The sequence below is a fragment of the Sorex fumeus genome, unplaced genomic scaffold, assembly GCF_029834395.1.
Source record: "Sorex fumeus unplaced genomic scaffold, SorFum_2.1 ptg000029l, whole genome shotgun sequence".
Lineage (NCBI taxonomy): Eukaryota > Metazoa > Chordata > Mammalia > Eulipotyphla > Soricidae > Sorex > Sorex fumeus.
The window spans coordinates 13,290,844-13,317,194 of NW_026606086.1; the positions used below are offsets into that span (position 1 = coordinate 13,290,844).

General features: G+C 40.1%; 1 protein-coding gene across 1 annotated transcript; it reads right to left on the bottom strand.

Moving 5' to 3' along the window:
* Positions 1–1,553: 1,553 nt before the first annotated feature.
* Positions 1,554–2,507, bottom strand: LOC130024844 (olfactory receptor 6C2-like). The gene has a single exon (XM_056115650.1). The coding sequence runs from the start codon at positions 2,505–2,507 to the stop codon at positions 1,554–1,556; it is 954 nt and encodes a 317-aa protein (XP_055971625.1).
* Between the last annotated feature and the right edge of the window lie 23,844 nt (positions 2,508–26,351).

Below are 26,351 nucleotides of genomic sequence, written 5' to 3' on the forward strand. Positions count from 1 at the left end.
CCGACATTTCCACACTCACGGTCAAAGTCGGTAAGCATTTGTGTCGCTTGGCTGATGTTTGGTGTTAATAGAACGATGTCATCAGTGAAGCTGAAGTGGTGTAGTTGCCGACCATCTATCTTCACTCCCATTCCTTCTGACATCACATGAGGTTCCCGAAGACGACACTGAAGAATTTTGGTGAATGGCATCACCCTGTCGAACCCCTCTCTTGATATGGATGATCACTTTCTTGAAGAATGGTGAGATTCTGGTGGTAAATCCTTAATAGAGCTCATGGAGGATCCTGATGTATAGAGTTTGAAGTCCTGTTTGGCTAGGGCTTCGATGACTGCTTCAGTCTCAACAGAATCAAAGGTCTTCTTTAAATCAATGAATGTTAGACAGAGCGGCATCTTGAACTCCCAAAAAACCTCAATGAGCTTGGTTATCATGTGGATATGGTCAATCGTAATGAATCCTTTTTCGAAATTGGCTTGCGCGCATGGTTGTCCTTCATCTAGTGTTCTGCCAATCCTATTCAGGATGACTCTATTGAACCGCTTATCCACAACAGACAACAGGCAGATCGGCGATAGTTGCCAATGTGGTGGATGTCTCCCTTCTTGTATAGTAGTACAGTCCTGCTGGTTTTCCACTGGGACAGAATCTTGCATTCAGACAGTTAGCGTGTGAAGAGCTGATCCAGGATATTGATGAGTACTGACGGCAGGTTCTTCAGGTGTTCAGGTCTGACCTTGTCTGTGCTGGGCGCTGTTCGCTTCTTTACCTACAAAATGGCGTTTTGGATTTTGAAGGGAGATTGTTGGGAATGACATATCTATCCTGAGAAATTTGGTATGTGGGCAGGTGGGCATGACTATCGAAGAGATATGCGTAGATGTCATGGATAATCTTCTCCTTTGCCCTTCTGGAAGATGTTATAGATCAATCGGGATGTTGGAGGGCAGTCATCTTGGTCTTGTAGTTGGCGAAAGACAGATGGGTGTTGAGAATGCTTTTCCAGGATTCTGCCACATCTGCCAGCACTGTTGCTTGTCTCTCTTTCAGGTCTTCCTTTATCTTTTCTCTGCACTGCTTTGTGAGCTCAGACATTTGATTGCGGTTGCCTGAGGCTGACGCCAAGCCATGTTCCATTTATCCCCTTTGTTCCATTGAACTAGATTACAATCTTTATATGTGGCCCATCATTGAATGTATGGGTACCAAAATTTGAGAATAGTAAAACAACTATGAATGTGAACAACAATGTTTTAGAAATAAATCACATTTTGAATCTGAGATCTTGCTGTCAGCATTTACCCTCATTGATTTTCATCGGCTATTAGGAGGAAAAGGTATAGAAGACCTAAGTATATAGGGTAGTCTTGCTAAAAAGGGCTGCAATTAGAACAAGAAAAAATGGGTTATAAACTTAAACAGTGATTTTATATTTTGTCTTCGAGGTATATTTGTTAATATCCTGTCTAAAATGATCATAGGTTATATATCATTAAAAACAGTTTTCTTCATATCTGTCTCTATATATATACTGATAAAGTTTGCTTTCATATTTACTTTACCATATTTCTAATTCCACAAAAACTGTATACTTTTTGAACTAAACCATGAAAGACTTGAATAACTTGTTTGTTTCTCAAAGTATAAATAAATGGGTTTAACATAGGGGAGACAGCAGTATTTATAACTGTGACACCCTTATTAATAGCTGTTTCATCTTTTGCCGATGGTTTAATATAGACAAAGATACAGCTACCATATGTTATAGAAACCACAATCATATGAGAAGAACAGGTAGAAAATGCTTTTTTCCTTTGCTGAACAGAGGGAAATTTCAGAATCGTTTGAATGATACTTATATAGGACAGAACAACAAAAATGATAGTAACCACAAGGATAAATGTAGAACAGTATAAAACCATCTTCTCTATCAACCATATATCTGAGCATGAGATCTTCAGCATAGGGTATGCATCACAGAAAAAATGGTCAATGGCATTAGAGTCACAAAATTCCAGATTCAGAAATAAAATAAGTCCTGGGATTAGCATCAGTAAAGTGATTGTCCAACAGCAGAGTACAAGTCTTTTGCAGAAAATATGGGTCATGATGGTCACATAATGCAGAGGCTTACAGATGGCTATGTATCGATCATAAGACATAGCAGCCAGGAGGAAAAATTGAGTGATTCCAAACAGGTATGCAAAAAATACCTGGCATACACAACCACCATAGGTAATGATTCTGTCACCTGTTGATAGACTGTACAGGAACCTTGGAATGCATGCAGAAGTAAATGTGATTTCCAAGAACGAAAAATTTTGAAGAAAAAAATACATAGCTGTTTTGAGGTGGGAATCCACTAATGTCAGGATGATGATAGTTAGGTTTCCTGTTACACTTGACACGTAGGCAATAAGCAGAAGTATAAAAATAAAAATCTGTAGTTGTGGGTCATCCGTCAATCCCAGGAGGACGAATGTGGTTACTGCTGTGTGGTTTCCCATTTTCATCCCTTGATTTCCTTGCAATCTATATGGAAAGAAAGAGAGGAGTTCAGGTATTTTAAGAAATATTTTATATGGAATTTTTGATAAACTACTGAAGTAGGATTTTTCATTTGAGTGAATATTTGCTATATTAAAAACTCATGCCTATGAGTGTTGGGGCTGGACTGAACTGTCAGGGTGAGCCTATATAGACTGCACCACACAACAGGCAGGAACATAGGGACCCATGACTAGTCCTGACTAGTTTGGATGAGGCTGAACCATTTTCCACCTTCAAACTGCCTTTAGTAAATAATTTCAGTATATTGTACTGGGCAGTTTTCCTTTTCTCACAGAAACCTGGCTGGTCTTTGATATGCAGATCTCAGGTGGTAGCCAGGCCTGATCTTTGGGATATGGATTTCAGGCTCTAGCCAGACTAGTCTTTGGGATGCAAATCCAAATACTTGTAGCTCAAGAAAGGTTTCAGTTTTGGTTTTGTATCTTCTTTCTGGAGGTCAAAACTACTGGCCTACTGACTGAAGGAAACAATGTATGTTTTGCTGCCTCAATGTTCTTCCTATAACTCTTTTTGATGATGTCAATGTATTGCGCCCTTTAGAGTTACCATGATCAATAAAAGGAGATTTCGGAACTCTCTACCTTTGTCACAGGTCTGAGAGAATCTGGCCCTCCATGACATGAATTTCTTTCACATTCTTTGTCTCAGCTCCTCTGACAACAAATATTCATGCAACATATGAGTGCTCTTTTTGTCATTTGCTTGTACTAAACTTATAATGATTTTCAAGCATTATGAGCACAATATATATGAGACATATATACATAATGCATTGCAAAAATTCCAAATGTGTACAATATACCACACATATTTAAATATCTGAAAACTTTTAAAAAGCGCCACATTTTTTGCTTTGCTACTCGCACTGTTTCTCTTCTGTCTCACAAAATATATACATATGTATTTAAATATCAGAACAAATCATTTTTTATATTAAGTCAGAATGATGATGTAAGGAACACGTCTAAAAAGCTTTTTCAGATCAGTTTTACAGGAGCCCCTCATTGCAAAATAACTGTTTCTTTGAGGAACAGGTCTACATAAACTTTTTCAGATCCTCTTTACAGGAGACCACATTGCAAAACAACTGTTTTTTTCTGCGCCTGAGCAAGGAATTTAGATACAGGTACTCGATTTTCAAGTCATGAGAAGGGTGGGGGTCAGACCAGATAACCGGATGTCTCTCACAAACCCATACTGCAAGACCCGGGACTGCCCTAAAAACCAGGACTTTCCTAAGCACTGATGCAAATGCTGATCTTTAAACTATAGGCTAAGAAGTGATGTATCCTTGATTGGATTGGTTAGGAAAGTATTTGTTCTTACAAATGTATTGGCTACGAAATGCGCAGGCTAACTGCTGTAATGGTCGGAAAAAGGCCTATGTAAGATCTCCTTTGGAGAAGCTTGGGGTCTTTACCCAACCTGCCAGACCTGCGTGTCTGTGTAGGCAGTTGGACCCTAGCTACCCAGTCTTACAATAAACATGTTGCTGTTTGCAGTCTCTGGAGTCTCTTTGTCCTTAGAGGGAGATCTCGATCCATGCCCTAACAGTGGACAAATACCAGATAATCTGGCTCATCTGTAGTACTGAGAAAAACAAAAGAAAATGAAATATATAGTAAGTAATGTGATAAATACTTGGTCCTAGATAACAATTCTGGGCTTATTAAACCGACAGCTGTGGAAAATGGGGTTGTTCCTTGAATCCTGTCAGCAGTGATCCTTAAGCACAGAGCCAGGATTAAACGTCGAACACAGAAGAAGAAGAAGAAGGAAGAGAAGATACAGACGAAGAAGAAGGAAGTGAAGGAGAAGGCGTAGGAGCAGGAGGAGGAGGAGAAGGAAAAATGTTACTATGAATTTATTACTTCACAGAAAAACACAAAAATAGTTTTTAAAAATTTGGAGGTATAAAGACAGAAACTTTAAATAATCAAAGTCTGAAATGTATTTCAACAAAATGTACAGTAATGTAATGTGACATAAAGTAATATATTATCGTGTTATCTCAATTTCAAAATACAGACAAAAGTTAAGTGAAAATATCTGTTAACATTTTAAGGTTATTTTCAAGAACAAGAAAACCAGAAAACAATACCATCTTTTCCCAAATTAAATATTCCACAATAGCAGTCACTCTCAGAAATGCTCAGGTATGAAAGATGTTGGATTATGCCAAGACCATGTGTAGCAGTGCTCTTGATTCAGGTTGATAATTGGAAATAAAACCCAGAAAATGACCAAAAACAAGCTTGTTCTCCTATATTTGAGCCATATCCCCAACATTAAAAATTCTAAACACACAGAAAATAAACTAAGATTTTATAGATACATCAAATAGGACAGTTTAATATAAAATTCTATTCTGTACACATCTAATTCTGACAAATTTCCTTCCTTGTGGAAAAATTAAATATACATAGATTTGTATTCACCATTTTGATCAAAAATATTTTTATGTCTCCCTTGAAATGATTTTTATAACACAGGTATTTTCACTAAATTTTTATAGATATCTGATTCAAATTTAGAGTTTTTACTTTTCTTGGCGGGGCGGGTTAGTTCACAATTGTCGATGCACAGGCGTTACTCCTGACTCTGTACTCAGGAATTACACCTGGCAGGGCTCAGGGGATCATATGGGATGCTGGGTATTGAAACAGGGCTGGCCACGTGCAAGGCAAATGCCCTACCCGCTGTACTGTTGTTCCAACCCCTCAATTTGGAATTTTTAATTGTTTAGATTTTTTTTTTTTTTTTATCGCTGGAGCGATAGCACAGCGGGTAGGGCGTCTGCCTTGCACGCGGCCAACATGGCCGACCCGAGTTCGATTCCTCCGCCCCTCTCGGAGAGCCCGGCAAGCTACCGAGAGTATTGGATATGCCAGACACAGTAACAACAAAGTCTCCAATGGAGACGTTACTGGGCCCGCTCGAGCAAATCGATGATCAACGGGAGGGCCTCGAGATTTTGTTTTATGGTGGGTGGTGAAATTCAAGATAGTTTCTTAAAATATGCATACTGTATTAATGCAAGTATTAAACAATGATTATCTACCTGGAGAATCTATGATCCAATAGTTTTATTTTCACTTCCTCTTTAAACATTCTTAATTCCTTTTTATTTTATTCTACTTCTTGATGCCTTCTTCAGACTATATGTTATATTTTTTAAGAGAAATATTTATAATACTCTTCACATTTAGTAACATATTGCCATAACCTGGAGAGACTAGCTTAGCTGAGATTTCTATTTGTCATTCATTTTAACATCTATTTTATTCTTTCTAGTTGATCCATAAATTACTTGAAAACTCATGTTAATGCAAATATCTACCAAGCAAATGCCACTGTGATGAAAGTTTTTTCTCTCCTGCATTTTCTAAGAAGCAGGTGAAGTTTTATGATTATAATTGTTCAATATATGTTAGTGAATATTTAAGGTCAATTGTGAGACTCTTCAATTTGTTTTCCACAGTTCTTTGTCAACCATAATAATATAATTAATGTTAGGAAATAGATTTATTTTAGTAAATAACAAATGCAAGTGTTTTTGTTTTCTTTGTGCTGGAATAGAATAAAGATCCCCGAGAGTGATAGTGAAGTGGGTATGGAACTTGTCTTGCATGTGGTCAACCCATGTTTGATCCTCAAGTGTGGCCCCAAAACAAAACAAATCAAAGATGTTCCTTAAAGAATATCACTAGTTTGTAATATCATCAAATGCTTTTTACCTAATTGATATTAATTCTATCCACAATATTACCTAAATCATGTTTTCTTAGTATCTAATTAAGTTAATTTTAATTTCATCAACCCAATAACAACTAAGATAGAGTTCGTCCATATGTTAGAAACAATGATGTAAGCAAATATTGGTGAAAAAATCAATAACCCAAGTTCAAAAGGGAATATAATCATTTGACAATCAAGGACCCTTTGAAAAGAATTTCTAGTATTAACCATTTTGAAACAACTGTGAAGACTCATAACCTCTAGGGAATTCACTTTGATATTCTAACTCAAAACAGTATGGTAGAATATGAATCATTCCGTCACTTTATAATCCTAACAAATTCTCTGAAATCTTGCTTTGAAAAATGTACGCTGATAAAATAAACTTATGTATATTTTCTATTTAGTATATTCATAGGAAAACTTGCAATTAATTATCTTGGATATTTATAATAATAGTTGCTAATTTGATAGATAATGTAGAACATAGGTACATATTGTATAACTAATATTAATTGTGGACATTAGAAGTCAAACAAGTTCAGATTCTCTGTCAAGATATCTACACGAATGAGTGATGATAGTCATGTGAGCCATATTTATTGAGATTTGCTAATATTTTCCTTTATTCATTATTGATTTTGCCATTCCAGGAATAAGAATAGGAGAATTTACACCAGTTTTAAATGAGCTGTGTTATAAATATATTCGAAAGCATCTAATTAACTACATTTGTCATCTATGGGACATAATAACATCAAGACTATCTGCTTTATTTTCCTAATTATCAAATTTATTATTGAAATTTTAATTTTAAACAGAAGTTAAAATTTTACTCCAAAAAGTACATAGAATGGTGAATGAAGAAATTGAAATTATCAAGAAAAACATACTTACTGTTAGTTAAAAGATATCCTGATTCTTCAAACAATAAAACAAGTAAATTAATATATATTAAAGTTTTTAAATTAAAATATGTCCATCTAATTGAGCCTTATGTTTTCCATAATATTTTGGAACCAGATATGCTATTTGAGTTATCCATCACTCAAATTGTTCTGATAAAATTCTATTCAAATGTAAACCTAGGAAACAATTTTTTGTGTAGTATTGCTAAAATACAAACGTATTTTTTGTGTTTAAAAACTAAGGTAAATTTACAAGATTCAGGAAAAGGTCATTTCTCATATCTTTGAGTAGAGACAGATTTTCATGCACTGTATTAAGATGATTATTTTGTTAATGCAGTTTATAGACATGCAGGGTCAATATGAAGTTTAATTGGTCCTTGGTGACTAAACATGAAACATGATAATGAATCTCCTATGAACTGCTTTTGGCAAAATTTACCAGAGGCACAGAACCAGGGGAGCCCTGCCCTTGGAGAAAAGAATATGCAAGGAATTTACTCAGCTTGTATTTAGAGACTAACAATTACCTGATGGAAATACATTGTTCTAAAACTCTTCAAATCAGATTAAAAAAATGACAAGAAAAATGGTTTCAAGTCTCTGTACTCAATGGTAGCAATATATAAATACATACGAGAGCAATATATATGTGCCAGTTGTCTTCCATGCTGATTGTAGGATGACACTGCTTTGTCCTTCCTCCCCAAGGAGCTTAGGTTTATCTGGTTACACCCATCACAGTGCTCCTGAGGCATTTTCTTTCCATTGTGTTTATCTGTAAATTCTTCCCTATGCTCTCCTCCCCAACCAGTTAATCAGCTTTCCCCCTAATCAGACTCTGTTAATCTGTAAGGTTAGATTCCTCAGAAATCTATGATTTTATATGTATGAGTGAAATATTACCTTTCTCGTCTCCTAATGCCTTATGAAGAGTTTCCTTTAAAGTAATGCCCTTTTGTATAGATACAGGAAGACCGTTAACATTATGCTTTGTAATTTAGGATTTGATTGGCTTTGAATATTATTCACTCCCTGGCATCTGCTTTCTCTACTTAAGACTCAGTTGCCCTTAGTTCCTAACACCCCAAAAGCAGGGTCCCGACAAGGGACTGAATGGACCCAGGGCAAGCGGTGAGCTACCCTGGCATTGAAATGGGCCAGGCCAAAGTACCACGATTCTTAACTATAAGTTAAGAGTTTGATCATAGACAAATGCTGTCATGATCCAAAAGTAACAACGATACTAGGATCCTGCTAGAGGTGGGAAAGACTATCTGGCCTGAGCACTGTAGTCTGAGATCGAGATGGCCCTAGGAGAGCAATTCTATAAGTTTAAGATATTTCTTACTGTGGGCTGGAGCGATAGCATAGCAGTAGGGCGTTTGCCTTTGTAAATTTACAAGTACATGTAAATTTTAATCAATGAATTGATTTTCTGTAACGGCTGGAGCGATAGCACAGTGGAAAGGAATTTGCCTTGCACGCAGCCAACATGGCCAACCCGAGTTCGATTCCTCCACCTCTCTTGGAGAGCCCGGCAAGCTACCGAGAGTATCTCGCCTGCACAGCAGAGCCTGGCAAGTTACCCGTGACGTACTCGATATGCCAAACACAGTAACAACATGTCTCATGATGAAGACGTTACTGGGCCCGCTCAAGCAAATCTAAGAACAACAGCAGGACCGTGACAGTGAACTCACTGCAATTATTATTATATTATTGAAGATTTAAAAATATGGAAGATACTGTGCTGGAGAAATAGTACATCATTTAGGATGCTTAGCTGGCATTTGGCCAATCCAGCCATTATCCCCAACATCCCATGTGGTTCCCTAAGGACTCTCTGGAGGAATTCCTCAGTGCGGAATGAAGAATATCTTCTTAGTATTGCAGGATGTGACCCAAAAATAAAAAAACAAAAAAATTAAGTTGTGTTATATTTAGGTTCAATCATTTTATTATAGAATATCTATTATTTGATATAGATTTTGTATAAATGTCTGAAATTGGAGCTACATTGGCAGATTTTTTCCATAACTAATTTAAAATAACGTTGCTAAGTTTGTCATAATGTGATTTAGGTAAAATGTCAGAGTTGCAAAAGATCACACCAATGTGAGTGATTCCTGAGCACAGATCCAAGAGTAAATCCTGTGAACTTTGAAGTGAGACTCCAAAAAGACAATTTTGTAATAGAATTTTTAAAATATGTGGCACTTTCACTCTAAAATTAAGTTAGGAAACTGGAAATATTTTAAATTTTCTCTTGAGCGCTATATACAATGTTATTATTGGTCTTTGATTCATGTATGTATTTATTTGTTTAAATACAATATCCTGATGAAGAAGTACATGTTCTCTAATATTTCTACATTTGGACTGTAAATCTATAAATTTGTAATTTGTATAAACTGTTTAAAAACATAACCCATGCAATTATGGCAATGTAGCACTGTCCCCTGTTGTTCTTTGATTTGCTAGAATGAGCACCAGTAACGTCTCCATTGTGAGAATTGTTTCCAAAATATTTCAGTCAATTTGATAACTAAATCAATAAGGTACTATTACTGTTTTAATGAACCATATAAGACTTAGGTTGTTATATACCAAAGAGAGATGAAATGATTTGTCACATAAATCCCGAGTAGTTAATGTCTTAAATAGCTATAATACTTTAGTTTTTGTATGATGATTAAGGGGATGGAGTTTCACAAGTTATTATATTGACAAATTAATGTCACACTGTGAACACTCAAGTTAAATGTGAAAAACAAGTCAAATGTCAATGTGCTTTTTTGTAATACAAATACTTCTTGGGAGCATCTATGAGAATTAACAATAATTTTCTGTCTTTTTTACATATTTCAAAAAATTCTCAATATTATATTCATGAATTTCTTCTAGAATCACTAAATTATAGTTTTTGCCCGTAGTATAGATTATATTATGCAGAAAATTAATAAACTAATATTCATCAGTGTGTAAACTCAAAAATGTTGCAATATTCGGCTGATAACCTCCCCGCCCCGGTCAGGGCTACGGCAGCCGGAGACCTCCAGGACCAGCCACCACCATGCTGAGACCACTCTCCGCACACCTGAAGATACTGGCAGAGGGACAAAGCCACGCGGGTTCCGGGGCCGAGACCTCCAAGCCTACTCGAATTGGAGTCGAGCATCTTCCACCCAGATCCTCCAAATTCCAGTAGGCGGGGGTCACACCCACCACCTGGCCCCCTGGCGCCGTGTAATCCCATCAGCGGCCAAGACTCAGAGACTATAAAATCCAGATCCCGGACGAGAGCAGTGCAGTCTCTGCCCCCGCGCCTCGGTGTTCCTTCCCGGAGTCCCTTGGAGGGGAGCGGGTTGAGCTTTCCTCCCCGCCCCGGCCAGGGCTACGGCAGCCGGAGACCTCCAGGACCAGCCACCACCATGCTGAGACCACTCTCCGCACACCTGAAGGTACTGGCAGAGGGACAAAGCCACGCGGGTTCCGGGGCTGAGACCTCCAAGCCTACTCGAATTGGAGTCGAGCATCTTCCACCCAGATCCTGCAAATTCCAGTAGGCGGGGGTCACACCCACCACCTGGCCCCCTGGCGCCGTGTAATCCCATCAGCGGCCAAGACTCAGAGACTATAAAATCCAGATCCCAGACGAGAGCAGTGCAGTCTCTGCCCCCGCGCCTCGGTGTTCCTTCCCGGAGTCCCTTGGAGGGGAGCGGGTTGAGCTTTCCTCCCCGCCCCGGCCAGGGCTACGGCAGCCGGAGACCTCCAGGACCAGCCACCACCATGCTGAGACCACTCTCCGCACACCTGAAGGTACTGGCAGAGGGACAAAGCCACGCGGGTTCCGGGGCCGAGACCTCCAAGCCTACTCGAATTGGAGTCGAGCATCTTCCACCCAGATCCTCCAAATTCCAGTAGGCGGGGGTCACACCCACCACCTGGCCCCCTGGCGCCGTGTAATTCCATCAGCGGCCAAGACTCAGAGACTATAAAATCCAGATCCCGGAACTGTGCGGCCGCATTTGCGGCCGCGCGACATCTTATTATCTCATTCCTACTTTGGACAAACTTGCAGGCTGTCGAATGTAGCCTGCCCACAGGGCAGAGTCTGGCAAACTCCCCGTGGCCTACCAAATATGCCAAATACCAGTAACAATGATGGGTCTCATTCTCCTAAAGAGCCCTGAATATAATCTCAGGGCTAGGATGAAAGAGACGTTACTGGGGCCTGCTCGAGGCAATCGACGATTAACAGGATGATGAAAAATGAAAAATGAAACCGAAAGGTTGGTGGTTCGTGCCCACCCAGGAATGCCAGATGTGCAAACTCAAAAGAAGTTGCACAGCACACAGCGGCGGTGGCTCTATCTCTCCCACCACCAGCGTTCAGTAGTCTCACGCTGCTTCCCCCACTCCGGGGAAGTTGATGGTGATAGACAGGCAAGGAAAGAAACGAGGGCCAGGCTGGTTGGTCTTAGTCGCAGTTTATTCCAATCACACCAGTCTCCCTTCTCTGCCTCTGCCTCCCCTTGCCCATTCTACAGTCTCATTATATCTCTCTGGATGAAGGATTGGGGTAACAATTACACATAGGTGCGGTCATAATCAATAGGGGTAGAATTTTTTCCCTCAGGGAAAGCCGCTCCTAGGACAGATCCTCTCTCAGCAGGACGACCCACCCTAGAGCGGAATCCCATGGGTGTGTTTCTCCTCTCCTTGTCCGACAAGCATATAAGCATATATAATATAAATTATTTTGTATGGATACAGTAAGAAATCATGGTCACGGTCCTCCCGTTGTTCATCGATTTGCTTGAGCGGGCCCAGTAACATCTCCATTGTGACACTTATTACTGTGTTTGGCATATTGAATAGATCACGGGTAGCTTGCCAGAGACAGCCTACAGAATGGGAAAGAATATTCACCAAATACACATCCGACAAGGGGTTGATATCAAGGAAATACAAGGTACTGGTTAAACTACACAAGAACAAATCACCCAACCCCATCAAAAAATGGAGCGAGGAGATGAACAGAAACTTTCGCAAAGAAGAAATCCGAATGGCATAAAGGCACATGAGAAAATGCTCTACATCACTAATCATCAGAGAGATGCAGATCAAAACAACAATGAGATAATCATTTCACACCACAGAGACTGGCCCACATCCACAAGAACAAAAGCAACAGGTGCTGGCGCGGATGTGGCGAGAAAGGGACCCTCCTTCACTGTTGGTGGGAATGCAGGCTGGTCCAACCCTTTTGGAAAACAGTATGGACGACTCTCAAAAAATTAGAATTTGATCTCCCATTTGACCCGGCTATAGCACTCCTGGAAATATATCCCAGAGAGGCAAAAAGGTATAGTCGAAGTGACATCTGCAATTGGCTGTTCATTGCAGCACTCTTTACAATAGCCAGAATCTGGAAAAAACCTGAGTGCCCGAGAACAGATGACTGGTAAAAGAAACTTTGGTACATTTACACAATGGAGTACTATGTAGCTCTTAGAAAAGATGAAGTTATGAAATTTACATACAAGTGGTACTACATGGAAAGTATCATGTTAAGTGAAATGAGTCAGAAAGAGCGGGATAGACAGAAAGATTCCATTCATCTGGGGAACATAAAGCAACAAAACGGTAGACTAACACCCAGGAATGGCTCAGATTAGTACCAGGAATTTTGCTCCATGACTTGAAGCCCAGCCACATGTGCTAGGTGAAAAGGAAGCTCAGATAGAGATGAGAGCACCAAAAAAAGGGTGTTGTGAAGACCCTCCCAGGGTGGGAGAGACATGCTAAAAGTAGTCTATAGACCAAACATGATTGCCACTCAATGCCTCTCTGACAAAACACAGTACCCAAAAGAAGAGAGAGAGAACAAGGGGGAATGCCCTGCCACAGCGGCAGGGTGGGACGGGGGGGGGGGGCGGTGGGATGGGAGGGATGCTAGGACCCGTGGTGGTGAAGGATGGGCACTGTTGGAGGGATGGGTACTTGATCATTGTATAACTGAAACCCAAGCACAAAAATTTGTAAGTCTATAAATGTACTTCATGGTGTTTCACTAATTAAAAAAATGATTAAAAAATAGCAAATACAATTATGACACAGCGGACGGAGACATGCAAGCTATCCGCTGTGTATCCGATATACCAAAACCAGTAACTACAACTGGTCTCATTCACCTGACCCTGAAGGATTCACCAACATGGCAGCACTGAGAAGGATGAGAAAGGAGAGGCCGACAAAATCTCAAGGCCGACGTAGGCTGCCACAACAAAGGAAGATAAAAATGATCGTCTGTACTTTCAATGCACGTACACTAGCATCAGATGCATCCATCGAGGACCTGATGGTACAAGCGCGAATGATCAAGTACGACATCATTGGTCTGACCTAGACAAGAAGGCACGAATCTCACCACGCCGTTTTCGACACTGGAGAAGAATTGTTCCTTGGAACATGCCATAAAAGAGGTGTTGGAGGTGTCGGTGTCCTTGTCAACACAAACTTGGCCAAGAGCATTGATTCATTCGAATGCCTAACAACCCGAATTGGACGTTTACATTTGAATAGATGTGGCTCACTGCCTGCAGTTTCTATCTTCGTTGTCTACGCACCAACATCTCATTATGATGAAAGAGAAATCGAGAAGTTCTACATAGAGCTAGAGAAGTTCTATAAAGAAGACCACACCTTCTACAAGAACATTGTGGGTGATTTTAATGCCAAGATAGGACCGAGAAGATCAGCTGAAGAACTTCACATCGGGACACATGGCCTAGAATGGAACGAACAGGGTGAGAGACTGTCTGAGTTCATCATGTCGACCAAGACCATCCATGGTAACTCAGAGTTCCAGAAGGCAGAATCTAAACGATGGACATGGGAGTCTCCCGGTGGACGATTCCACAACGAAATAGACCACATCATATTCAATCAACGGTTTTGCCTGACTGATGTCACTGTTGTCCCAAAATTTCGAACAGGATCGGACCACCGTCTCCTTCGTGCAAAATTCTACTTCACAGAGCGGGGAGAAAGGGCTGCAAAGTTCAAAAAGAGAACTCCCAGAATGACCACCAACTGGGAACTCTTTGGTACTATTGCGGCAACATGGGAAGATGCCATTGTTGACAACATTGATGAGGAATACGATCGACTGGTTCAGCACCTCCATGAATGTGCGAGGAACGCCAAGAGAGAGATAGCCACAAAAAATAACCTATCTTCGAAAACTCTTGAGCTAATTCACCAGCGTGGTTTGGCGCATGCCTCAGGCAACCGCAAGCTAATGTTCGAGCTCGCAAAGCAGTGCAGAGATGCGATCAAGGAAGACCTCAAAGAGAGAAGAGCTGAAGTACTGGTAGATGCGGCAGAAGCTGGGAAAAGTATTCATAAAGCCTGCCTGTCCTTCGCCAACTACAAGACCAAGATGACTGCCCTCCGACATCCTGATGGATCCATCACATCCTCCAGAATGGCAATGGAGAAGATTATCCATGACTTCTACTCAAATCTCTTCAATAGCCATGTCCACTTGCCGACATACCAAATTCCACAGGATGGATATGTTGTTCCCAACGTTCTCCCTTCCGAAATCCGACACGCCATTTCGTCGGTAAAGAAACAAACAGCACCCGGCCCAGATAAGGTCAGACCTGAACACCTGAAGAACCTGCCGTCAGTACTCATCAATACACTGGCTCGGCTCTTCACTCGCTACCTGTCTGAATGCAAGGTTCTGTCCCAATGGAAAACCAGCAGGACCATACTACTGTTCAAGAAGGGAGACATCCATGACATTAGCAACTATCGCCCGATCAGCCTATTGTCTGTCATCTACAAGTTGTTCACTCAAGTCATCCTAAATAGGATTGGCAGAACACTAGATGAAGTACAACCATGCGAGCAAGCAGGGTTCCACAAAGGATTCAGCACCATCGACCATATCCACATGATAACCAAGCTCATTGAGGTTTCTCGGGAGTTCAAGATGCTGCTCTGTTTAACGTTCATTGATTTAAAGAAGGCCTTTGATTCTGTTAAGACAGAAGCAGTCATTGAAGCCCTAGCGAATCAGGGCATTCAAGCCCAATACATCAGGATCCTCCGTGAGCTGTATTGCGGATTCACTACCAGGATCTCACCATTCTACAAAGAAGTGATCGTTGATGTCTAGAAAGGGGTGCGGCAGGGTGATACCATTTCACTGAAACTCTTCAGTGCCACCCTCGAGAACATCATGCGACGACTGGAGTGCGAAGGAATGGGAGTGAAGATAGATGGTCGGCAACTACACCACCTCCGCTTTGCTGATGACATTGTTTTAATAACACCAAACATCAGCCAAGCGGCACAAATGCTGGCCGACTTTGACCGTGAGTGTGGAAAGGTAGGACTACAGTTGAATCTTACGAAGACAATGTTTATGAGAAACAGCCTTGTTCCTGACGCCCCATTCGCTCTCAACGGAACAACCATCTCTGAATGCAACAGCTATGTGTACCTAGGTCGAGAGGTCAACATTACAAATGACCTGGCACTCGAGCTGCGCAGGAGGAAGAGAGCGGCTTGGAACGCCTTCAAGAATGTCGAAGAAATAGCTAAGAGGATGAAGAACCTCTGGCTCTGGGCACATCTCTTTGATTCCACTGTTCTTCCTGCATTAACATATGCCTCAGAGACCTGGGCCCTACGCAAACAAGATGAGAACGCTATTCAGGTCTCCCAAAGAAGAATAGAAAGAGCTATGCTTGGAATATCATGTTTCACTCAAATGAGAGAACGAATCCGGAGTTCTGACATCCGTAGACGATCAAGGATCAGGGATGCTGTCTCATTTGCCAAGGTGTCGAAAATCAAATGGGCTGGTCACGTAATGAGATTTAAAGACAACTGTTGGACTAGAGCTGTTACTGATTGGATTCCACAGGATGTTAAAAGACCATGTGGCCGCCCACCTACCAGATGGTCAGACTTCTTCGTCAAGATCATGAAAGATTGGTTTGAGGCCCTTCATGTTCCCGGAGCGAACAGATGCCATTGGGCTACAGTAGCACGCGACAGGGACAAATGGAGACGTTACTGGCGCCCGCTCGAGCAAATATACGACTAACGGGAAGTTAAGTGATTAAGACAATTATGACAAAATGAATCAATAAAAGTCAATTTGTCATGATTGTTTGCTATTGGATTTTAACCTATGTAAATATGAAATTTAAAATCACTTAATATAATAAGGTAAGGTAAAGGTAAAGGCCCTCCCGTTGATCGTCGATTTGCTCGAGCGGGCCCAGTAACGTCTCCATTGGAGACTTTGTTGTTACTGTGTCTGGCATATCGAATACTCTCGGTAGCTTGCCGGGCTCTCCGAGAGGGGCGGAGGAATCGAACTCGGGTCGGCCATGTTGGCCGCTTGTAAGGCGAACGCCCTACCCGCTGTGCTATCGCTCCATAATCCTATATTCATTTATATAAATAAGTTTTTAAGTCTGGCAAAAAAATGGGAGCTGAAGGAACCTTTCTAAATTTAGCCAAAGCCATCTATCACAAGCCACATTATTTTCAATGAGGAAAATCTAAAATCCTTTCCTCTAAGATTAGGGACAAGACAAGGATGCCCACTCTCACTAATTCTATTCAATACAGTACTGGAATTACTTGCCATAGCACCTAGGGAAAAAATTATTAGGTGCATCCAGATAAAAAAGCAAGAATTCAAGCTCTCACTATTTGCAGATGCCATAATACTATACTTAGAGAACCCTGAAATCTCTACTAAAAAGCTCTTAGAAACAACAAACTTGTATTGTAAAGATCACTGGCCACAACAACAATACCCAAAAGTCTCAATGCTTTCCTATATGCAAAAAATGTGAGAGAAGAAAGTGACATGAAGAAAACATTCCCATTCACAACCGTGCCTCCAAAAATCGATACTCAGAATCGGCTTAACTAAGGAGGTAAAGGACCGGTACAAAGAAAACTACAAACATTACTTCAAGAAATAAAAGAGGGTACAAGGAACCAGAAAGACTTTCCCTGCTCATAGATTGAAAAAACTTGTGTTGTAAAAATGGCAATACTCCCCAAAGTAAAATATAGATTCAATTCGATCCCTTGACATTTTGCAAAGAAAATGATCAAACTCTCCTGAAATTCACACGAAATAATAAGCCTCCATGATTAGCTAAAGCAATTCTTGGGGAAAAATGATGAGAGGCATCATCTTCCTCACCTTCAACCTGTCTTACAAAAGGATAATAATTAAAACATCATGGTATTGGAATAGTGATAGACATGCAGACCAATGGAATAGAGATGAGTATCCTTACTGACCCGCAAATACATGATCAATTTAATCTTTGATAAGGGAACAACAAATAAGAAGTGGAGCAAAAAAAGCCTCTTTAACAAATGGTGCTGACAAAACTGGAGAGCTACATGCAAAAGTAATTTTTTAAAAAGGGCTCAGACCTCTACCTAATACAATGCACAAAAGCTAGATCAAAATGGATTAAACACTACAACATTATATCCAGAATCCATCAGGTACATTGGAGGAAAGGTTGGCAAAACATTCCACAATATTGAAACTAAAGGCATCTTCAAAGATGAAATGCCACTGATCAAGCAAGTGGAAACAAAGATAAACCAATGGTACTACCTTAAATTCAGAATATTATGAACCTCAAAAAAAAAGAATAGTTAGGATACAAAGACAGCCTACCGAATTGGAAAGGTTATTCATCAAATATCTTTTGATAAGTGACTCATATCAAAGATACACAAGGCACTAGTTGAAATCTACAAGAGAAAAACATTCAATCCCATCAGAAAATTGGGTGATGACATGAACAGAATCTTTCTTTCTCAAATCAAAAATTCAAATGACCAAACTGCACATGAGAAAATAATGTTCATCACTAATCAGGGAAATTCATATATGAACAACAATGAGATATCATCTTGCATCACAGAGACTGGCACGCATCTAAAAGAACAAGAGCAACCAGTGTTGCTGTGGATGTGGGGAGAAAAGAACTCTCCCTCATTGTTAGGTGGAATGCCAATTGGTCCAGCCTTTTTGGAAAACAGTATGGACATTTTTCAAAAAACTAGAAATTGAGCTCCCCTTTGACCCAGGAATACCACTTCTGGGAATATATCCCAAGGATCCATAAACACTCAGCAAGAAGCACTATCTGCACTTCTATGTTCATTGCAGCATAATTTACCATAGCCAGAACCTGTAATGCCTGAATGCCCAAGAATTGATGAATGGATAAAGAAACTATTGCACATCTACACAATGAAATACTCTGAATTTATTGGGAAGAATAAATTCATGAAGTTTTCCTGTAATTGGATGGATATTAAGGGTATCATGCTGGTGAATTGAGTCAGAATTAGAGGGATATATTTAAATGTCTGCATTCAGTTTTGGTATATGAAAATATATAGTAGAAGACTATTATCTAAGGACAGAAGGTGTTATGAAAAAACAATCCCATTCACAACCATGCATCTGAAAATCAAGTACCTCAGAATCAGCTTAACTAAGGAGTAAAGGAATGGTACAAAGATAACTACAAACGTTACTTTTACTGGTGAATTGTTGGAAATAACCACAATTGTGTGGGGGGCTGAGGGAAGATAAGATAAAGTAGAGACCTGTATGACAATAATAGTTGGGAATGATCATGGCGAACAAGACCTGAGGGATATTCTTGATAATGTTCGAGCATAAGTATTGCAAACCCCAATGCTGAGATGAAGAAGAAGAAGAAGAAGAAGAAGAAGAAGAAGAAGAAGAAGAAGAAGAAGAAGAAGAAGAAGAAGAAGAAGAAGAAGAAGAAGAAGAAGAAGAAGAGGAGGAGGAGGAAGAGGAGGAGGAGGAGGAGGAGGAGAAGGAGGAGGAGGAGGAGGAGGAGGAGGAGGAGGAGGAAGAAGTAGAAGAGAAAGAGGAAGAGGAAGAAGTAGAAGAGAAAGAGGAAGAGAAGGAGGAGGAGAAGAAGGAAGAAGAGGAAGAAGAAAAGAAGAATAACAACAATAAACAATCAACAACAACAACAACCTGGAGATAGTGTTGCTGGGAAATATACACTTGGTGTGGAAATGGGTGATGGAATACAGTATAACTAAATCCAATCATGAAATCTTCGTAAGGGTATATCTCACAGTGATGCAATAAAAAGTAAAAAAAAAATAAAACAAATAAAAAACAGAAAAAGTAGGTAAGAATGAGTGTGAACACTGAGCTACTATAGGCCACCAATGTTCCAATGAAAGTTGATACAAATAGAAACAAGAAGGACAAAAGGAAAACAGAGAGACAGAGTATGGAAATAAGCAAGATCAAAAAGAATTTACAAGTGTCCATAGTGTTTTCATCATTTATACAATTTATAAAATTCTCTCTTAAATGGGGAATATCAAGAAACAGACAAAATGTGAAATTGACTTTCTATTACTTTCAACATATCTTTTCTTTGTTCTGTTGTAGATCTGGGTGTGATGATCTCTCATATGTAAATATTTGTTCTTATGAAGGTATTTTCATGAATGGACAGTAGTTCAAATTGTTGCTTCTTTGACATGTGTAATGAAATGCATTATCTAATTAAAATGAAAAGAAATTCATCATCCACATATTTTATTATGTATTTTAAAAGCCTTTTATTTGGTAACATACACATAACACTATTTGTATTTCTCATTTAATCTTATAGATTCATACATACATCTGATATCCCAGATTTTGCAGTATTGCTGAGGAAGGGATAATAGATGGCCTGCCTCTTATGGCAATGAAACAGTATTCACTAGCCATATCCAGAGCACTTAAATGAAAAGAAAACAATTTGAAATATAGCTACACAGACTCCATGGAGACGTTCCTGGTTTAATAAGTACATGCTCCCATGGAAAGAAGGGGGGATTTTGACTGCCAAAGAAATTTCACTAAGTATGTCTTTCAAACACTTAAACTGTTAAATGATATGCATCTTACTACAAACAATACAGTTATGTGTTGCCAAGGTCATTGATGAGACAGCAGTGGAATGATGGGAAATCAAAGTGCAGACCAGGAGCCCACAAGAAGACAGCCCCAAAGTCTTGAGCACTATTTTGGCCTTAGGCCTTGCAGTAAATGTCAAAGAAACCTTCCCCTCCAATATAGAAGTGATGGGCATGGCAAGAGGATTTGAAGAGAGGGGAGGATGCTCTGGAATACTGACACTGCATTGATCTCAATCTCCTAGTGAAGGCTGCCAGGAGATTACCTGTCTACTGTTAAAACCCCACACCTTAAGTTATTCTGTTTTTTACTTAAAAAGAAATATGTATGGTTTTGACTGGATATATCTGAGTTGTGAAATGTGTGCTCAAAAGAACCCAGAAAGAGTTTAGCCTCCAGAATTAATCAGTAGAATACAAAGGTATGGTAGATTTCTCTGGAAAAGCATTGGCAATTGGAGTTTTCAATTTTTACTTCTTTTTTTTTTATTGAATCAGTGAAGCAAAGTTACAAAGATTTCATGTTTCAATTTCAGTCATACAATGATTGAACACCCGTTCCTCCACCAGTGCACATCACCCCACCCTGCCTCCGTCTCACCCCTCTTCATGCCTTTATGGCAGACATTATTCCCCATACTCTCTCTCCATTTTGGGGCATTTTGGTTTGCAAATCAGATAGAGAGGCTATCATGTTTGATCCTTTATCTACTTTTAGTACACATCTCCTATAGCAAATGATCCCTCCGACTGTCACTGACTTAGTCATCCCTTCTCTATTTCTGCTGCCTTTTCCCCCAGCTCATGAGGCAGACTTCCAACCATGGAGCAATATTTCTGTCCCTTGTCTCTACTGTCCTCAGGTGCCAGTCTCATTTTATGTTATTCTATATTCCACAAATGAGTGAAGTCATTGTCTGTCCCTCTCTTTCTGACTCATTTCACTTAGCATGATACTCTCCATGATCGTCCACATATAAACAAATATCATGACTTCATCTTTCCTAACAGTTGCATAGTATTCCAATGTTTCTCTGTTTCAGTTTCTTTAACCAGTCATCTGTTCTCGAGCACTCATTTTGTTTCCAGATTCTGGCTATTTTAAACAATGCTACAATGAACAATAGGGAGAAGAAATGAACAGAAGCTTCCTCAAAAAAAGAAATACAAATAGCCAATAGGCACATGAAAAAATGCTCTTACAATGCTAATTATCAGGGAGATGCAAATCAAACAACAATTAGATATCTCACACCACAAACACTGACACACTTCAAAAAGAGCAAGAACCAGTGCTGGTGCAGATGTGGGGACACAGGGACTCTTTCATTGTGGGTGAGAATGCCAATTGGTCCAGGCTTTTTTGAAAACAATATGGACATTGCTTAAAAAACTAGAAATTGAGGGGCTGGAGCTATAGCACAGCAGGTAGGGTGTTTGCCTTGAACGCAGCTGATGCAGGTTCGATTCCCAGTATTCCATATGGTCCGCCAAGCACAACCAGGAGTGACTCCTGAGTGCAGAGGCAGGACTAACCCCTGTGCTTTACCTTGTGTGATCCAAAAACTCAAAAAAAAACTAGAAATTGAGCTTGCATATGACCCAGCAATACCACTTCTGAGAATATATCCCTAGGGTGCAAAAGAACATCAGCAATTGGACTTTTCAACTTTGCCAGATAGTGGGCTCAACCCTGTTCTGCATAAATACAGTATTATTAAAGAATTTTAAATACAATTTTAAGAACAATTTTAAGAACAATTTTAAAAATAATCCTTGTGCTGGATAAATACATTATTTATTAAATAATAGCACAGCGGTAGGGCATTTGCCTTGCATGCAGCCAACTTGGCTGACCCGAGTTCGATTCCTCCGCCCCTCTTGGAGAGCCTGGCAAGCTACCAAGTGTATCTCGCCCACACTGCAGAGCCTGGCAAGCTCACCGTGACGTATTCGATATGCCAAGCACAGTAACAACAAAGTCTCCAATGGAGATGTTACTGGGCCCGCTCGAGCAAATCGATGATCAACGGGAGGGCCTTTACCTTTACATTTAATTTAAAAAACCTCAATAAATGACTAAAGTACCTATCCAGGAAATAATCCAATTTGAATTACCCTGTGACTTGCAAAGTGACATTAGATAATGAAGAAATATTTTTTAACTGCAGGGTTAATTAAGTGGCTAAAACTTTGGGAATTCAGTATATTCGCATTCTCCTGGTGATTTCAATCAGTAGGAAAAATAGAAAAAGTAAATAATATCTTAAATAAACGAATCATAAAGCTTATATTGGAAAGCCAGGTAAACCCTGACTTTGCTTCAAATGAACTTCTCCCCATTTACTGGTTTGGATCTTAAAATCTCTTTGAAGGCCCTATGGAAGACCTTCACCTACCCTGACCTATTATTTGACTCTAAATATTTGTTAATGTAAAGGCACGCTCTTTCAGCATATTTCAATTGTCTCTATGAGAGTTTGGTTAGAGCAAGTGTTTTCCTGGGTCCATTTTTATTTTCTCAAGGAACTTGGAATTAGTTAAAACTTAATGGGTGGGACACATTCACCAGAATTACAAAGTCTCTGAAATCACCAGCTTCTGGTTCTTCTGTTGACCCCCAGAACCTTCCGTTTTCCTGGGATCCAAAGCTGGATTCCTCCTCTTGTGTGAAGAGGTGAATTAGTCCTTCAAATCTGAAGGCTGCAAGCTCTGACTCAGACAGCCCTTCACCATAAGAGACGAGGAGTATGACTTCAATGCTGATGACAAGGACAGAGTATGCCAATCCCAACATCTAGAAGGCTAAAAGTGTCTCTTTCAAACATTCTTGAAGTATACAAGCTGTGAACTCATCTTCTAACTTGTAAGTGACACTCTCTTCTCACCTGCATGTACATATAAAGGGGCCCTTTTTAGGGTGCACATAATCTCAACTATTATACTTCCATTCAAAAGATCTCTTACTTTAATGATATTTTTGCCTTAATATCTGTTTTTTTCTCTCATAATCAAATTTGTCTCTCCAGAATCCAAGAACTCTAAAATGATCCTGTTCCTTCAATTACTTTACCAACTGTTCTGTTTGGAATCACCAGAAATCCCCCACGGCCCATTGGATTATCCATCCAGTAGTCCGACTGCCCTTTCCCAGTTACACCCTTGACAGCAAGCAAGGGAAGATACCCTAAAGTACACAGCATTATTTTTCCAGAAGGAAATAGCTTCAGAATATAGATCTTGACCTTGTATTGCTGTAAATATTCAGACCATCCAGTCCTAGGAAAGCAAACGTACCATAAATAAGACTGGTTATCACAAACATATTGGATGCCCTAAACATGAGAATGCTGTTGCTGCCCAAGAGTTCTGGTTAAATAACAACAGTCACTGCTAGGAAATAAAAGCTGGAAAGTCAAATATATCACTGACCTATGCAATGGGATATGAGATTATACATAACACACTATGTTACCAATATTTTCAAAAATTCTGTAGTAGGTCACATGTCATGACAAATCCCTAGTAGGCACCCAGAGTTCACACTCCAGAGCCTCAATCACTGACTAGATGTGAGAGCATGAGCCCTGATCCTTGTTCATGTCAATTGTTATTCAAATCTGCGCTATTGTCCTCAATTAGAAAAATTTTCTTAACAGAAGTAATAATCAGAAGAATTCATCAATGGTAATAGATAGGAACTATAGAGTCCAGGTAGGTCTTTACATACACAAGAACTTTGTTGTTTAACCTTTAACAGAAGACTTTAAAGAATTAATTCTATTCATGGTAAATGAAATATAGAAATAAATACTTTAATGGAAAGTATTTTGACATTGCATTGCTGCTATAACAAAAGATCTCATTGGGAATGTAAAGGAAAGACATTCCTAAAAGTTTCTGAAGAAAATTGACATAAATGAGGAAAAAACAATCCAGACAATTTTTTTTTATTAATGAACAACTGTGATGTACATTTACAGACTTACAAACTTTTGTGTTTTTATTTCAGTCATACAATGATCAAGTACCCATCCCTCCACCAGTGCCAATTTTTCATTACCAATGATCCCAGTATCCCTCCCACCACCCCCAACCCATCACCCCGCTCCCCACCCTGCCTCTGTGGCAGGACATTCCCTTTTGTTCTCTCTTTTCTTTTGGTTGTTGTGATTTCAATAGAGTGGTCATTGTATTTGATCTATAGTCTATATTCAGTACACATCTCCAAACCCAAGGGGTTCCTCCAACCACCTTTTATTTGGTGTTCCCTTCTCTAAATGAGCTGCCTTTTCCCCCAGTATTTGAGGCCGCCTGCCATGCTGTGGAGTAAAGCTCTTCGTTCTTTTTTTTTTCTTTTTTGAGTCACACCTGACATTGCACTGGGGTTACTCCTAGCTCATGCACTCAGGAATTAGTCCTGGCAGTGCTCAGGGAACCATATTGGATGCTGGGAATCGAACTCGGTTTGGCTGAGTGAAGTCAAACGCTCTACCTGCCGTGCTATCACTCCAGCCCCCAAACCTCCTGGTCCTTATCTGTACTATTCTTGAATGTTAGTCTTCCATTCTGAAACTGATATTCTACAGATGAGTGCAGTATATCTATGTCTATCCATCTCTCTCTGACTCATTTCACTTAACATGATACTTTCCATGTTGATCTACTTACATGCAAATTTCATGACTTCATCTTTTCTAGCAGCTGCATAGTGTTCCATTGTGTAGATGTACCAATATGGAATATAGCAGGAGGGTGCTTGCTTTACATACAGCAAACCTGGGTTCAACTGCAAATACCATATGGTCCCCTAACTCCTGTCAAGAGTGATCCTGGAGAACAGCCAAGTGTGATCCCAAAACCAAGTAAACAAATGAACAGGTCAAGGAGCTAGCTCGGGAATGATAGCATGTGCGCATGTGCAAGACCACAGTTTGATCCTAGTTCACATGCCCCACACTCCAGTGCCACCACCCTGCCCCCTCCCCCTCCACACAGACACACACACATACTCTCCTCCCACCAGTAACACCAGACTAGTCCTTGTGATTTTCAGCAGTGCTAGGCTCAGCATAACCTTCTCACCTTAGGCCACATATCACCAGGAATTTCAGGAACTTCTCTCTCTCTCTCTCTCTCTCTCTCTCTCTCTATCTCTCTCTCTCTCTCTCCACACAGACATGGCCCTCTGGATATCACTTGAGAAAGAAAATAAACAATAAAAAATACTTGCTTTGTGGACAGAGCAATAGTACAGCAGGTTGGTGTTTGCCTTTCACACGGCAGACCCGGGTTCGATCCCTGGCATCCCATATGGTGCCCCCAGCACCGCCAGGAGTAATTTCTGAATGCAGAGGCAGGAATAAACCCTGATCATTGCTAGGTGTGACCGAAAAAGCACTGTAGCACTGTCCTCCCTTTGTTCATCAATTTGCTCAAGCAGGCACCAGTAACATCTCACAACAAATTGTGCGACTTGTTGTTACTGCTTTTGGCATATTGAATATGTCACGGGGAGTTTGCCAGGATTTATCGTGATGGCGTGATACTCTCGGTAGCTAGCCAGGCTTTCCATAAGGGGCGGAGGAATAGAACCTGGATCAGCTGCGTGCAAGGCAAACACCCTACCAACTGTGCCATCGCTCCAGACCCCAAAAAGGAAAAATAGAAAGAAAAGAAGTTAGCTTTATGTGGCAGGAATTGTGAAGCTTAATGTTCTATTAAAAAGAGAATTTGGTAGTGGGGGGGGCACTGGAGCGATATCACAGTGGGTAAAGCATTTGCCTTGTACGCAGCTATCCTGGATTCGATTCCTAGCATCCAATATGGTTCTTGTTTTTTTTTTTTTTTTTTTTAATTTTTATTAGTGGAATACCATGAGGTACAGTTGTAGACTTACAGATTTTTGTGGTTGGGTTTCAATTGTACAATGATCAAACACCCATCCCTCCACAGGTGCCCATTTCCCACCACCACGGATCCCAGTACTCCTACCACTCCACATCCTCCCCATCCCACCCTGCCTCTGTGTCAGGGAATTCCCTTTTGTTCTCTCTCTCTTTTGGGGTATTGTGTTTTGCAAAAGAGGCATTGAGT

Excerpts from the sequence above, each read along its gene's own strand:
- LOC130024844 (XM_056115650.1), bottom strand. The coding sequence starts at position 2,507 with ATGGGAAACCACACAGCAGTAACCACATTCGTCCTCCTGGGATTGACG.